Source organism: Diadema setosum, chromosome 6 (assembly GCF_964275005.1).
Source record: "Diadema setosum chromosome 6, eeDiaSeto1, whole genome shotgun sequence".
Taxonomy (NCBI): domain Eukaryota; kingdom Metazoa; phylum Echinodermata; class Echinoidea; order Diadematoida; family Diadematidae; genus Diadema; species Diadema setosum.
Genome location: NC_092690.1, coordinates 2,417,741 through 2,433,844, shown reverse-complemented (window position 1 = coordinate 2,433,844; position 16,104 = coordinate 2,417,741). Strand labels below are relative to the sequence as shown.

Here is a 16,104-nt window from a genome sequence, read left to right as displayed (position 1 = left end):
GCTTTTATGCTTCATGGTACACAGGCATCACTATTCAGAGCTTCACAATATGTGTCATTTTCTCCGTTCCCAAGAGCTGTCCTAGTAAAGTCATTCCAGATTAGTCATGGCAATATTTAGAAAGACACTGCAAATTTCTGTGGCTGGAATTTTGTAAACATTTAAAAATTACAATTTATTGTAAATTCTGTAGTCTATTTAATCTCCTTGTGAATAAAGGGTTGATACAGATTACACAATTTATATCGTTACTCTATATATTTTCTGTCATAATCATATTAGTGTGCCAAACAAAAACAACAGCATCAACAACCTGGGAAATGGTAAGGCAAACATAATTAAAGGTAAATACAGTGCTTTTGATCTCTACATACAACCTGTGTGCATGTTGTATCAGTGGAACCTGAATTGAGTATAGAAGGAGTAAAAAGATTTATGGTCGGACTGACAGCTGATGTCTACATTATTATACAAGTTGTACAGTAAAGTTGACTCTGGAAATAACAATTATTTTCTAATTACTTCAGGACACTTAATATGCTAATCAAGTTGCAATTAACTCTGAGAAATATGTAGTCTTGTTCATTAAGGACAGTATCTAAAAATTCTGTCAAGACTTTATTTTATGGATGTGGAAGTTCTGATATCATGAAACATATTATTTTGATGATATCAGACTTGTTTTATAGGGTAGTTTCTCAAGCAGACACAGTTGGTGAATTTTTCTCTATTCCATGCAGATTGATGCCGGGCAATAAAAGAGTCTGCAAGTGTAGACAAGTTTAATCGTGTTCAAATCAGCCCTTTCTTTCTCCTAATTTGCATACTGAGAAAACAACTTGATGAAGGCTAATTACAATTGGTCCATTACAGACTTCATGGGTCAATAAGGCTCAGTTTTTCTTTTTATTCTTCTCCATGATGAGGTCATTAGTTGTCAGAATAATGCAAGACTTTTTTTTTTTTTTTTATGGCGGCAGCAATGTAGTCTGCCTTTCAGTCTTTTCTCTTTATTACAATATCTACACACACTAGATTTTACTGTTTAGAACAGGTACCTCTGTAAAGATGGATACAACTTGTTAAATAGGTTGTTTGATAAATTGATTGATAGATGATGATAGATAGAGCGACACAGAAAAAAAAAAGATAAAGAGTTTGAAGGGAAACAGGAGAGAGAAGAAGGTGGGGGGGGGGGGATGAAGTGATGAGGGGTATTTGGAAATTGTTAGACACTGTGCTGCTATCTTTAAGGCAGTGGTCTGGGAAGTAGACTAATACTGGTTGTAATTACAGTCCCTGTGATTTGCCTGATGTGCAATAGACCTAATCAAGCCTTGGTCATTTAGTGATGAGGAAAACACGGAAGAAGGCGAGAAGGCAAAAGAAAGCAAATAATCAGCAAAGTCAAAATAGAAGGTGGCAGTGTTGAATGAATAGCTAATCATGAAAAACTACTGATTATGAAAGGTGTGATAACACATTATAAAGCCAAAAAAAAAAATGGAAGAAATGGCATGGAATTATTAAGACAGCATATGGCAGATTCATTGTGCAATAAATCTCCGTCTGGATTTTGTCAGCAGCTACTAAAATTTATGTTTGGGGGGGGGGGGGGGTGATGCCAAGAGGAACTGGCATTACCTGTTATTATGATGTGTGTGGTGAAATGATTCATATTGTGTTCATTCAGCTTTCAATCAGATCAGAGGATAGCAGCTAGTGTTAGATCTAGTCATACTACTGTAGGTTCTATTTCACCACTTTTATGTCACAAATTTTGTATGATTCAAAAATGTCTCCCAATGTTAGATATGAAATCTTGCAGTAATACACATCGGATATAAAAAAGAAAGAACCCCCCCCAAAAAAAATTAAAAGTAACCCCTTCTCACTTAACATTTTTGTGAGATTTTGATTGTGCAAATATTGATTGACTAGCAAATTCATGGAAATAAGAACGCCACAAAATATGATCTTACAGTTTGTAAGACCCAATTGCTCTTGTTCAGGAATATTCAGACTTTTGTTAACGATTTTATTTTTTTTTCTCCAAAATCTTGTAAATTCTGTAACTTGAATTATTATCTTATGTTCAGTCTGTATACACAGGATTTTCACATTTATATTCATATTCATTGATCTGTAGTTGTCTGTTACAATTGAGTATTTTTTTTTTCAATGAAAGTAAATTAAATAAAATAACTTGCTTTCACATTCTCTATACCAAATTCAATTCAAATGATTGTACTTTTGATTGAATTCTCTGTGGAAATGCAATCCTTGAAGTGATGTCAGGTCACCTTAGCTCAAGCCTTACGTGATGTCATCATTCCTTCCCCCTAAAATGATTGATTTTGTGGGACTTTTTACACTTTGTTCTAAAAATCATCTTCTGGGCAATTCTGCAGTTAGGTGGACATGACATGGATAAAAGAAATGTGCCTCTTTGTCTTACTCTTTAATTTAGGTATCAACTAATACCATAGATGTTCACCAATCATTTAGGTCTTCCAATTTCAGTAGATTTTATTTTCCGTACTTATTGGTTTTGCGAGATCTAAAACCATCATTAAAAATGTACATGTGGGACTGGGGATGCTGAAATTCACTTAAATGCAAACTACAGTGGGTTCCTTTGAAAATTTTTCCTCAAAGTTTTGCTAAAGGTTAAAAGATGAATACATTTAAATACTCCAGAAGTCATGTGACATTTTGTCAATTACAAAAGGGTGAATTGACCTGCGGAATTACTCCGGACAAATGTAACGTTACTAACTGTAACGTTACTAACCATGCTTTTGGGGGTCTAGCTGGTTAATTATTGGTCAAACTGCTAAAAATATTTGCGTGAACATTTGTAATGATGCAATGATTGAAATTAATGCAACACTTTGTTTGAAGTAACTTGAATTTTTGCACACTTTTTGTCACAAGACATTGATTTTTTTGTCATGTCCTTTTTTCGTAACGTTACTAACCAGCCCTTTTAGTTGCCATAACAATTCTAATATTTGTTGGATTGTATTCATTCTTTTCTATATCATGAACCTGGGTAGGGTGAACATGTTTTAACAAAGATTTTGACTTGAAATGAATAAATGGTGATTTAGTAGTAAAAATAAATATCTGAATTTGCTTAAATGTAACGTTACTAACTGCGGAATTGCCCTTCTGTATTCTGCATCTATAATTTGTATTCCATATGACAGATGAGGTAAGAGATTTCTCCATTGCCAAGTGGAGTGACTCATGTATTGCCTGTAAACTGATTGCAGAAGCCACACAGGCAGACGGGATAATCTATTATTGATCTCGTCTTCATTACCATGGCGATGTGTCATGGCCAATCATATCAGTGAGATAGATATGATAGAAAAAAGAGATAGAAAGAGAAGAGAAAGAGAGGGAGAGATAAGAGAGAAAGGAGAGAGATACAGTGTGCAAATTAGAGAAAGACAGAGAGAGAATATAGGTGGGGAATATGAAGAGAAAACAGGAAAGATATAGAGAGGGAGCAATGAGAGTCTCTTGTCTCTTTTTTTGTGTGAATTCTATGTGCAAATTCTTGCTCAGAAGTCATCATCAACTAATAGATCAACTATAAAGAGCTGATGCTAGATTGTTGCAGCTGTAGTACAGTTTTCTTTATACACCGTATGTTATCCTCATTATCAAATCTGTCCTAATGCACGTAATGTTAGAATCACCAATTAGAATACCTAACTTAATGATTAGCAAAAAATGTTAATACCAGATATCATTCTAAACCATGTATTTCAGTGTTCATTTTTTTTTTGTTTATTCTTACTTTGAATACATTGTAAACCATTACCAGCCAAAAGCTGTGAACTGTATTTGAACTTGATATGCTGCCCAGTAACTTTACTGGATGTACTTCAGAACAATTCATCAGTTGAGAATGAGAAGGGCGTTAAGGTGCCTCGAACACTATGGCTTTAGTGGCAACTTTGACACCCTTATCCTTCTCAGCCAACTGATCTATCTCATCTTGTCATTCCTAACAACACTCACCTGTGTGTATTAAGTGCAATAATTATTCATTCAAGTTAAGTGAATATGTCTAATCCATGCATGTCTATAATTTTCTTGTTCTCACCAGAGTCCAGTGCCATCCTGGTGGAGGCGAGGGATGGGGACACGGTGACCCTCCCCTGCGACCAGGTCCTCCCAACACCGGCCCCAGACTTCCCCGTGGCCCTCTTCATCCTCCAGTGGCAGCGGCAGGACATCGCTCGCCCTTTCTACGTCCTCTTTGACTCGGCTGATCCCATTATCAGTCCGCCCTACGACGGCCGCGTCTCGCTGGAGGACGGCGGGTCGGCGCTGACCATCACTGACGTGACCGCGGCGGATGCCGGCATTTACGAGTGCCAGCTTATTGAGCTAGGCAACATCGAGAACATTGAGAATGGGACATTCGTCAATCTTGTCATTCTAGGTGAGAATTCACTTACAGTATTAGGGCAAAGATTCTTGGGGCTTTAATAGGTGTACCAAGGTAGGCTGTCCAGGTAAGGGACAATGCTATGAAACTTAAGGGAATATACAGTACTGGTTGAGGTGAGGATTCAGCTTGCAATGTTTTGCAAGATATATAGAAACCACTCTGTTAAATGTTAAAGAGCATACAATTTTACAGGGAATCAAAAGTTTATTTGATGAAAATCGATTTTGAAATGACTGAGATATCTAAAAACAAGGTAAAAGAAAGATCCTTGTAAAAGTCGTGGCCCGTCAATTTTTTTAAGGATCGCATTTTTGGATATTTCAGCCATTTCAAGGCCAGTTTTCATCAAATAAATGTTGAATCCCTCTTGAAATGACATACTCTTTCATATTTCATATTTTTCTCATTATCTCACCAAAAATGTTATAAACCTGATCCTCACCTCAACCAGTACTGTACACTCCCTGTAATAACCCTGACCCATCCTAGGGCCTCCCACTCCATACCCATCTTGATACATCTTAACTTGATAGTAATGAACTGATATAAGAATTCCATCTCCCAAAACAATACCTTCTGGGTGTTTCTTTTCCATTGTGTATTACACTGGGGTAAAAATGTTTAGATGTTGAATGCATTTTGATATTGCAGCGAATGCCAATCTTTTGTCAAAAAAAAAAAAAATACAGAGAGGACTATGACAGTGTGTAGGGTTAGTGAACATGGAAAATGATGTGTCAAAATATGTGTTGGCGTTGAAAGACAATTAGATTCTATGGCATTGTCATGATATGTTCCGCGTTGGTTGATTTGTTGACATTCATAAAGTGTTCAAAGCAGACATTCTGTACGTGGTGAAGGACATCTTGCCTTGAGCTTCAGTGTGGCATAAGTCCATTGTATTCATCAAAGACCTTTTTCCTCAGCACCATAGAAAATTCAGAGAATCTGCTCACTGGAGCTGTGGGTAAGTATCAACAGAGGAAAACAACTGTTTTGGGTGTTCGAAAGAAGCTTTTAACGGTCCCATACATTAGTAATGAGTCCGTGCCTTTGAAAGGGGCTTGGATCCGCGGACTTATCACGGAGATGAAGAATTATTGATTTTGTCTCCTTTTTATGGGTGATGCTCACACCGTACAGCCCACCAGTTCATCTATTCTCTTTCCATTTTCTTAAGTGCCCCTAACGGGTCTTTCAAATCTATTTTGCTGTGTGTGTGTGTTGGGGGGGGGGGGGTATCTTGAGACTGTGGGGTAATCCTTTAAAGGACATGATCTGTCAACAATATATAAATCCTTCAATGTTCAGAGTCTATGGTGTAAGGTTTTGATGAAAGAGTATGGATATCAACACCTATAGGCTCCTGGATATCATCAGCAGTTTTTCTTAAATAAAAAATGTCATCCATAGAAACAGCTACTACATTAATCATAAAACCCATGTCGAATTGGTGTTATTTTAAAACTAAATCATGTGGTGGGGCCGGGCGAAACTTTTCAGTATGAAGTCTGAGAGTTCTTCTGTCATTTCCCTGGTAGTTTGAAACAGTGCTCCTGTGGATGGCATGTCATTGCTGACATATCGTTCCTTGTTCTGCCAACAATGTAAGAATATAAAGAACACATTTCATGTAATTATAGCATACATTGCTAAATGGTGTTGCCACACTCCTTCAAATCAGTCGGTCAAAATTTACCAATTTTATACATGGAATATACTATCAATTCAAATGCCTAAGTTATCCAATTGATAGGAGATGGGGTGGAGATGTATTGCGAATGTAAAAACTACAACTTGATGCTCTTAACTTTATAGCATCATAATGATTAAATTCAGAAGATAAATTCTGATGATAATGCAGACATTACAAAAACTAAAACAAAAAAAAATTACAAAACTACAACTTGATGCTCTTATAGCATCATAATGATTAAATTCAGAAGATAAATTCTGATGATAATGCAGACATTTCTAACTTGTAGACATATCCAATTGAAGGATGATGAAGACAACCACCTGTACATATCAGAGAAATGTTTCTTTCTTTCGCTGTGCATGAAACTTGTATCTTCAAATTTACTCTAAGTCTGGGTAGTCTATTCCAAAGAAGCAAGGGGCTAAATGTATAAATGTTCTATCTTCCTTCCCACATATTAATTTGGATTTGGGCATGACCACAGTCCGTCAATCAGATGACTGCAAAATGGAAGAGAATTTCATTATTTTTCTAGTGAGTTTCCACTCTTTCAGAAAGTGGAGTAAGTTTCGAAAGGAATCTGCCAAGTCACTTTCCTATTCCCAGCAACCTGCGAGATTCTTGTGAAACGTGAATGTATTTAAATTGGCGATTCATGGAGATTAATGGTATCACATTTGTGTTAAAGTATCCAGAAAGGTGCTTGGAAACGTGCTATGAAGGCTATTTCACCCTGCCTTGTGAAGCCGGTTTAGTAAGTCTGCGTCACCAAGTGGGGGTGTCCACCTTTGTTCCTGAACGTTAAGAATCGTGTCGGCCTCATTGTATGCAGCACTTGTTTGAGTTTAGGTCCTGTCTAAAGGACTCTCGTTGGTCTATTGCTGCCATTTTTATGTTAACAACAGTCCCACCTTGTAGATTATCCGGTCAGTTGCGAATCCTTGCGACAGCTGTGTTTGTGGCTGTAATTGAAAACAGCGGCCCAAGTACTCTCACTACCTTCTGACCAGTGGTCATCTATAGATGGCCTTTTTCCTTCATGTTTACACTTTCTCCTCTCATTCTCTCTCGACCCCCAGTTCTGTATTTGACAATAAATATATCCCTGTGTGTGCGTTTTAGTGCTGAATGGCACAGAAAACTCCATAGCATTATGCTGTCCACAGTCTCTGACACAGAAAGGGGTAAAGGTTGTACCCCAGCTTCAGACGGGGTCCCACACCTTAAATGTCCTGAAATGCATACATCAGTGAATGCTCAAATAACATGTAAAATTCCATATCAATATTAATGCAGTTTTTTTGATGGATGGTTTAATAATGGAAGGAAAATGGCCTGAATTATTAAAGTAGAGATAGGTGGCTTCTCTTTTCCTCATCCCTTGTAATGATATTCAATCAGTGTTTTCCTACCCTGCAGCATTTGACATTTTCTCACAGGTGGGCATTTACAAGATAGTGGCATATACCCAAGACAGTGAAATTGGTTGGATTGACTGCTGGTGGCATTCAAAAAAACACAGTACAAGGGACGCTTCGTATCAAACTAAAAAGTACTTTTAAATTAAAATCGAAGATTGCTGCATTTTAGACTGTGATGATACTCAAAATTCTTATTTTTTCATTAATTTTTCATTTCTGTTTGGATCATGAATAGAAAACCAATCAAAGTGTGCAAAAAGAGTAGTCAGTTAGAAATGTGTTCCATTTACATTTATCAAGGTATATTGATATTTTTTCTTCATCCCATTTATGTTTAATATCTTTTCAAGTCTTTTTAAAGCTATTTATCTTTCCTCGATATTCACGGCTACTTTAAATCTCATTTTCACACTTTGCCTATTTCTGGTAATAATGACAGTCTCAAACTGGTAACATTGTCACATGTTGTCTCACTGTACTTTCGTTTTTATTTTTTGTTCACTGTTTTCTAGTATTGTCCTGATCACTCTCTCTCTCATTCACATCTCTGTTTCCATGTTTGCTTTACTCATCCTTCTGTCTATTCACAGTGATACCATCTCACAACCTTGCCCCGTTCCTCTGGTAGAAATAAATCCCCATTCTGTGATAATCCTAAACCCATTCATTAAGGTCCTGTGGCTACCCTAAATGACGTCCTCTCTTCGCCAATTGTTAAATCTGCGGTCGCGCCCCTGTATTCACCCCGGGGATTAGTGATCTCTGAGCTTGCTGTGATTTAATCCCCTATTCAATCTCTCTCTTTCTGTTGCATTTTGTGTTTCATTTTCTTTCTTTCTTTCAGATGTAGGTGAAATAGAAGGACCAAGATTAGTCCTGCCAACATGTGTATGACTTCCCTTGATTTGTTTGCTCTTTTCTTCAATTCCTTTTTTTTTTTGTCTTCATCTCTCAAGGTTGCACCACTGTTTGCCTTACCAAGAAGTTTGGCAATTTCTCATACTTACTCATAGTCCATATTTATTCCTTTCCCTGCTGCTTTTGTTTTCTCAATACTCCTTCCCCCAAAAGGTGCCAGAGGCAGTACTTGTATTTTACAAGAAATAGAAGGGACAGAAAATGTGTAATAAGAAAAGCATCATGTAAGATGACCAAGTTAGGGAGGTGAGACTCGCCTCCCTGATTTCACAAAGGAACTGTAAGCGACTGGGAGATTGTTCAGTCAGTGATACGTACTGTAGCACTTTTCACTAAAGATGCAAACCTCCTTCATGTCATAGTGGTGTAGTGGTTATTAGGTTATAGTGTAGTGGTTATTGAACCACAACCCAGGAGGTTTGGGGTTCAAATTCTACCTTCCACTTCCATCCTTGGACTTGGTGTTACGCCCACTGTAAAATCCATCTTTAACCAATGTGTAAACATGGGAACCTAGTAAAGATTGCATAGTAAAGATTGAGTATGTCTATTTGTGCTCATGATTTTTTGCCATTCATGACTATTTCTGAAACCCTGAATATTCATTAGACATTATTCATTGGTGTGGTATTGTCACCATCATGCCACAATGTTTGTTGTCAGCATTGCCATTCAGGGAATAATTTTCCAACTCAAATTTGATTTAATAGCAGTTTCAGCTGATGAACAGTTTCAAATGGTATTTTGTACACTTCTATGGAAGAAAACTGCTACACAAAAGTTAGTTTGTGTAGCAGTGGTGTAAAAATGCATAGCAAATTGTGATGCCATACCAGGAAAAGTATTCCCTGCCATTATATCATATTTTTATTTTTTTTTTGTCGTCATCATCATCATCATCTTTGGCATCATCAGTCAATCATTACCAACTATTAATACTCTGCATGCCACGAAAGTGAGTAAATTTTCTGTGAATGAGGACTTATCGACAATTTCGGGACTGGTCAGATTCACGTTTTGGGATTACAGTAAAAATGAACTGAGAAGTGTACACGTGCACATCACATTCAGGTCAGGATTAGAGTTGAAACTTTCCTGTTTAGTTAGACTTGTGTATAGTACCACTGGGGTTGTGAAATCACACACACACACCCACAAAAAAAAAAAGCCGTGCAAAATATACAGTGTATACAGTATTCAATGATTACAGTTCTGGCACAGAATGTGGTATATATCTATAATTGCTGAAGACCATGCATGCGAATTGAGATGATTATTTTTCTTTTCATCATACCGTTAGCCATTCTGGTCTTTAACAAAGGAAGATAACACGTGTCGAACATCTTTTTTCTTGCCTTGATGACAACTCCTCATTAATCACGCAAAGGCCATCTCTCCTTCTCTCTCTCTTGCTCCCTTCCTCTCTCTCTCTCTGTCTCTTTCTGCTGTATACATAAAGTATGCACACTTCTGTTCTTCTCTCGACTGCTTTTTGCTTGATTGAAACGCTAAGGCGCCACCGGCAGTCAAGAAAGGATGTGATTATCAACGACTGCGTTGGCAAGGTGGACAGCCAGTCCGCACCGACGTAATGACTTTAACATGCCATTCTGGGCTTGTCGCAACAACGACAGTAATTACAGTGTGTTGACTGCTCCATACAAGGCAATGTGTGTGATGAAAGAATGTCAGACATAGAATGTGCTCTGTTTTACTGTAGTTTGCTTTCGTCCGATATGAAAGCAGTACCTTTCTTCAATCCCGGATAAACATTATTACAAGTAAAGATAAGAGAATATTAATGCAGAGGCATGAAGATGGGAACATTTTTTTGATCAATTGTAACCCTTTTTACAAATGTGTTTCATTTGTAAGATTGCAACTGCTGATCTGCATTCAACCTTAATTTAACCTGTCATCTATTGCTTTTCTGGGCAGTGAGACTACCACAAGGCTATCCCTTGTTGCTGGCAGTGACGTGATGAACTTAGAGCAAATACCCAGGCTCCGAAATTCCAATATTGTCATGTGAAATATTAGATAGATACATTTGTGCAGAGAATGACAACTGATATACAATCTTTTATAGCATATTATTGCTTGTATTTATATATTTTTTCTTTTCTTTTTTTTTCCTTTTTTTTTAATTCAGGCAAATATTCTTGTATTTTAATAACTGTACTGTGAAGTTATATTTTACAGAGCAATGGTAACCACGGAATGTACCTCAACGACAACACAAATTTTTTCTCTTCGATTAGCATATTTTGAAATATTTGAATTACAAAGGAGGAAATATTCATGATTGTCATATGTTTTCTACCAATCTAAACAGGCCCCCCAGAGTTTATCTCCACCCCAGCTGATCATGTGGTCTTCCAAGAAAATCAAGAGGCGTCCCTCCAGTGCATCGCCGACGCTGTGCCCACCCCCGTCATCACATGGTACAGGCAGGGTGAGCCCCTGCTCTCCACAAACCGCGTCACCGTGTCGGGAGACTCCATCTTCATCCGGAGGGTGGTTCGGGGCGACGGAGGGACTTACTCCTGCCAGGCGGAAAACTCAGAAGGCAGGGTGGTGGACACAACCAGATTTGTCGTAGAAGGTAAAATTTGGTTTGGAATCGTTGTTTCTGATCTGAAATCCTCAGTTCCTCTGCATGAAGACTTTTTCTTAAACTCACAATAATCTGTGTTGAGTAACAGCCAGTCAGCTTTTAAGATTTTTTCATGTCACTGTGGTAATTACTGTCATTGTTAATTTGCGTTATAGCAGGTCTGTAAATATGCAGTGGTGCCTCTGTAGAAGAGAATGAACTCAAATAATGCAAGTAAATGTAAATGGCAAAATGAACTTTGCTTTGCTTTGAGTTCAATTCTATCAATCAAGGAGTGATGTCAACCCTGCCATCCATTATTGTCTCTAGTACCACTTATTAGCTTTTACTCTTTGACTGTTTTCATTTTCAGGTCCTTGACCCCCAAAGTTATTGTAAAGAAGACAATTTTGAGAAGACAGTCTTGTATTTTTTCAGGTCGTATTTATCCCATTCTTCCCAATATTTTTGTGATGCTTTTTCAGTCTGTCTTTACAGAGAAATTGAAAGTTTGATTCAAAGTTCATGCATATTACATATGATATGAACCTGTTGATCTTTACTCAATACAGAAGATGGAAGTTTGATTGGAGTTGTTTACACCTTTGATAATGTGGTTCTGAGATTCTATATATTGTCTCTGCTTAGTTTTATTCTCTTTTGTGGAGGACATTTATGAAAGAGAGCCAATGCCATTTACAAATTAGCATATTTATGGAATTAATCAGATGAGTTGGCAGGCCTTTGACGGGTCAGAGATTCCTTGATGTCATTACCATCCCAAGAATCCCGGTGGCACGCCGCCCCTCGTGATGGGGGAGGCGTGAATCGCCGCACCCCCCAGTAATGAACATCCGTCACGCCTCTGGGCGGCGGGAGTTGAGCGACGTCGTAGCGGAGAGATGATGGCCTGTGACGAAATCTCATTCATAGCCTGCATACCTCTGCTTGGCACTCCATGGGTGTCTCTGTGTGTCATGCGTCGTTGGCTGGTTAACATCCATCACACTTAGGCCCGATTCTCGAATCTGCCGATATTGGCAGTGTTGTTTCTCCATTAGTTGTGGCTCTGAGCTCCGAACACTGTTTAGTTTTCATCTGCATCATATTCTTTAAAGAAAATAAGCTATCAGTTGGGATGTACAGACAACCAATGGCTCTAAAAGCAGTGGAAATTTGAGGGACCTTTGTAATTCTTCATAAATATCCTGCCAAGATGGACAAACGTTGTATAGTAAATATTTTTTTTTTTATTCATTTATTGTAGAATCATACATCTGTTTGAATGAAATACAACTTTCTTCAATGCATGGTGCTGTTCAACATATGGAAAGGCTTGCTAGTTTGGGGTTATTTGCTACCCCTCAACAGTTTTGATATTGAGTTTTACTCCATCTGTTTTGATTTGAGCCAAATGTTTAGCAGTTTATTCACAATGTAGTTTAATTTTGCTTCAAATCTACCCATATTGATTCCGATTTCAAATTTATGGGCAATTAAAACTTTTAACCACAGCAGTTCATTCTGAAGTTCAAATCACTTGCTAGGGCAATTTTGCTACCTGTTAGGGGCAATCCTGCAAGTCTTACTGTATGTAGTGGCTTGGAGAATCTTACCATCAAATCACCTGACACTTAACCACAACAGTGACCTCCAGTAACTTTGTATCAACTGCATATTGCCTCCTTTCACCCTGGAATACACATTGATTGATGCATTTATATCAGTTCAAATGGTACTTATTTAAAATCGCTTTGTTGGCCAAATACCTTTAAGAATATGAACAGATGGCCTAACGTTTATTTAATCGTTTCCTCTTTAGCTTCAAGAGAAAAGATTCTTCATCTTTTAACCTCTACTCTTTGCAGATGTGATGGATTCATTGTGATCTTTACTTTGTAACAAGAGTGATGTGATGTATTCATTGTGATCTTTGCTTTGTAACAAGAGTGATTCCAAAAGAGGTAATCTGTCGATATTTTGCTGCACAATACTAGAACCATCGAGCCGATTCATCGTTGTCAATGGTGGCACCATTTCGATTCTTATCAAAAGGTTTATTGTGACATCAAAAAGTCGCGGACAAGAAAGCCTTTTTATCAGACCATCACCAAACATCTGTTTGAGGCTCCTCGTCTTTGTGTTGGCCGCAAACTTTGAATAAAAACAGGTTTTGCCGCTACCGGCAACAAGCATTCTTTGTGCAAAAACATTTCTGTGCATAGTCGGTTGACTGCGCAAATTTATCACATGCAGACACAGCAAGGAGAAATCAGAGGTCTGAATTGATTTGTTCGGTTTGATCGCCCGTACCATTGTCCATCTCGCTGTACCTTTGTTATGAAATTGGGGGATTATAAGATCAAAATTATCTGAGGAGGACAATCTTTGTGGAGTTCCTTTTTTTATTGGAGAATCTTTTGTGGTGACTGCACTGCAGAAAGGGGAAAGGGAGAAGGAAGAAAACATGTGATTCCATGGTAAAGGGTTAGAAGTGTGTAAGCACAAAAGGGGAATGACAAATACATGGATGTATCAATGTGGATTGAGTGACTGCAACAATATGAAAAGAACATTATCAGTGAAGCTTGAGGAGAATCGGACAATCTGTTCATCATATTTTCCTTTTTTTTTAATCCTTGTGCCATTATAGCTAGACAAACATACTTCAACAATGTGTGATGTCACTCAGTGGCCTACTTGGATGATGTAAAAGAAAATATGAAGAGAATGTAACATGTTTTCATTTTTCCATCTTTCAGAAGGCAGGTTGAATGACATTTCCCCTCAACACATGCCAGAATCAAGTGGAATGAATGTATATACTTTTCAAGAAAAAGAATTCTGGAACTCTTTTTTTCTTTACCAAGGTATAGGCCTAAATAACATACTTGTGCATACACTCAAACCACATACATACATATTGGGGGTCATTCCCCTTTTGAACAAACAGATTGTGAAAGCCAGGAAACATTTGTCTGTAGATAGACCTCTTGAACTCTAGCTTTTACATGGTCTATCTCTATATACTTCTTTGCTGAAGTTTTTGTTTGTGTTTGTCATTGCCCTTATTGTTCTGACTGTCTTTGGTTTCTTTGGATGCACGTTCCTTTTATCTATTTTGCTCTTTTTTTTTTCAATTTCATAATAGCTGTTTTGTCAGTCTTTGTCAGATTTCATTTCCACTAGTCTTTATATAGATCTCATGCATACATGTGTCTTGGTTTGTGTGTTTTATTGTCTCTGTCTTTCTCATTGTCACTATCTCTTTTTCTGCATTGGCTGGCTTTCTATGTATTAAAGCCACCTTGTCATTGTGTATCGATTGGTGTTTGTATGTGTGTGTGTGTGTGTGTGTGTGTGTGTGTGTGTGTGTGTGCATATGTGTGTATATGTATGTGTCTATGTGTTAGTTATATCACTGTATATTGATGTAAAATGTATGTGTTAATGAGTATGTGAGAGTTTGTGTGTGTATAATGCATTCATTGTACATGTGTATAATGTGATGTACAATGTATGTTTCAGTGTTCTTCTGCTATATCATACTGTAATAGTGTGCTTTCCCCAGACCTGTCTGTCTGTCTGTATCTGTCTGTATCTGTCTACGTCTGTCTGTCTGTCACATGTCTCCTCCTTCCTTGATAATGTGTTTTTATCCAACACACTCTTCAAAGCCACCATTGATACTCTTCAACGTCTGGCCGAGATTCGGCTTCATCGTGGCCTCAATTGTCATGGCAACAAGCTCTTTTCCTCGGCGTGGGCACAAGCCAAGTTTTCCTTCTCTTTTTTCCAATGAAGGAAACCTATGCCTCCGTATAATAGTAATACTTGCATGACTGATCTACCTATTAGTGTGTGTGTACAGTATGTGGATGTAAGTGTATAATATGTTGAATTGTGTTTGATTTAAATCAGGGAGTGGGACAGACAAGATATCTTTTATGATAGAATAAAAAGAAAAGATAATCCTTGCACAAAGTTCAGTATTGATTCTTGTATGATACAACAGATTTATTGAGTTTCCCTCTTGAATAGTATTGTGGGAACCGGAGAATTCCCCCTGAATAGAATGTTATCATAATCAGTTGATTCCAATAATATTTTGTTCCTGCTCAGGAGTTTGACCGATATCTGTTTGACTATTGATTTTCTTTTTTTCTTGATTTTGCTTTTGTTCTTTTTTTTTTCTTCCTGGTTTCAATTTCATTCGACGTTTCTAAATGTTTAGGGTTTGGAGTAGATTGATTGTAAAACACTGTCCTACCTGTTGGTGTAATTGTTAAGTTTTTAATTTTGCTTTAGATATGATCGTTATTCAGCACAGAATATGGTCTGTCTTTTTTCTCTCTCGTTTTCTTTGTCTGGTCTTGGTGGGAATTTGCTACAAATACAGTACGATATGTTTGCTACACAGGCGGTAGATCTGTTTGTTTTGGGGAAATGCACATTCCACTTGATAAAAATCTCGATAAAATATAATAATTTATATTCCATTATGAAACTCAGCCTTACCTTTTGTTCTCACAATATTATCCAATTTTGATGAAGCTGTTGAGGCTTTACGATATAACTTCCCATGGCTGGAAAGACGCTGTCTGGATGTGCTTTTCAAATATTTGTGTAATATACACTATATTGATAAATAAACCTTGTTATCAGTGTATGGATGTTGACAATTTGGACATTACTAAATCTTTTCTGTGAGGAATAAGGTATAAGAAACCTATTATCTCTCCAGTTTTTCAGGAGCTTGAATGGTTGAAATAATAATAATAAAAAAAAAAATCCAGTCACTCCTGAACATTGGGTATGTTTTTGATGCTATTTTGCTAAGTATTTTGAAGACAGTAGGCCTAATCACTTTTTATCAACAATGTTCCCAGGTTCTTAACCAGTTAGATACATGGCATTTGCATGTTGGCAGTTTGACATGATATGTGTTAGTATTAGAACATGACATGGCCTTTATAACCTTTGTTAACCCATTGAGGAT

General features: G+C 37.4%; 1 protein-coding gene across 1 annotated transcript in view; it reads left to right on the top strand.

Annotated features, from left to right (window-relative positions):
- LOC140230138 (protein turtle homolog A-like) overlaps nt 1-16,104 on the top strand; it is a 90,453-nt gene that overhangs the window by 53,702 nt on the left and 20,647 nt on the right. The window contains exons 2-3 of the mRNA XM_072310331.1: nt 4,124-4,462; nt 10,845-11,114. Of these exons, the coding sequence (XP_072166432.1) occupies nt 4,124-4,462; nt 10,845-11,114 (609 nt within the window). The remainder of the gene's footprint in view (nt 1-4,123; nt 4,463-10,844; nt 11,115-16,104) is intronic.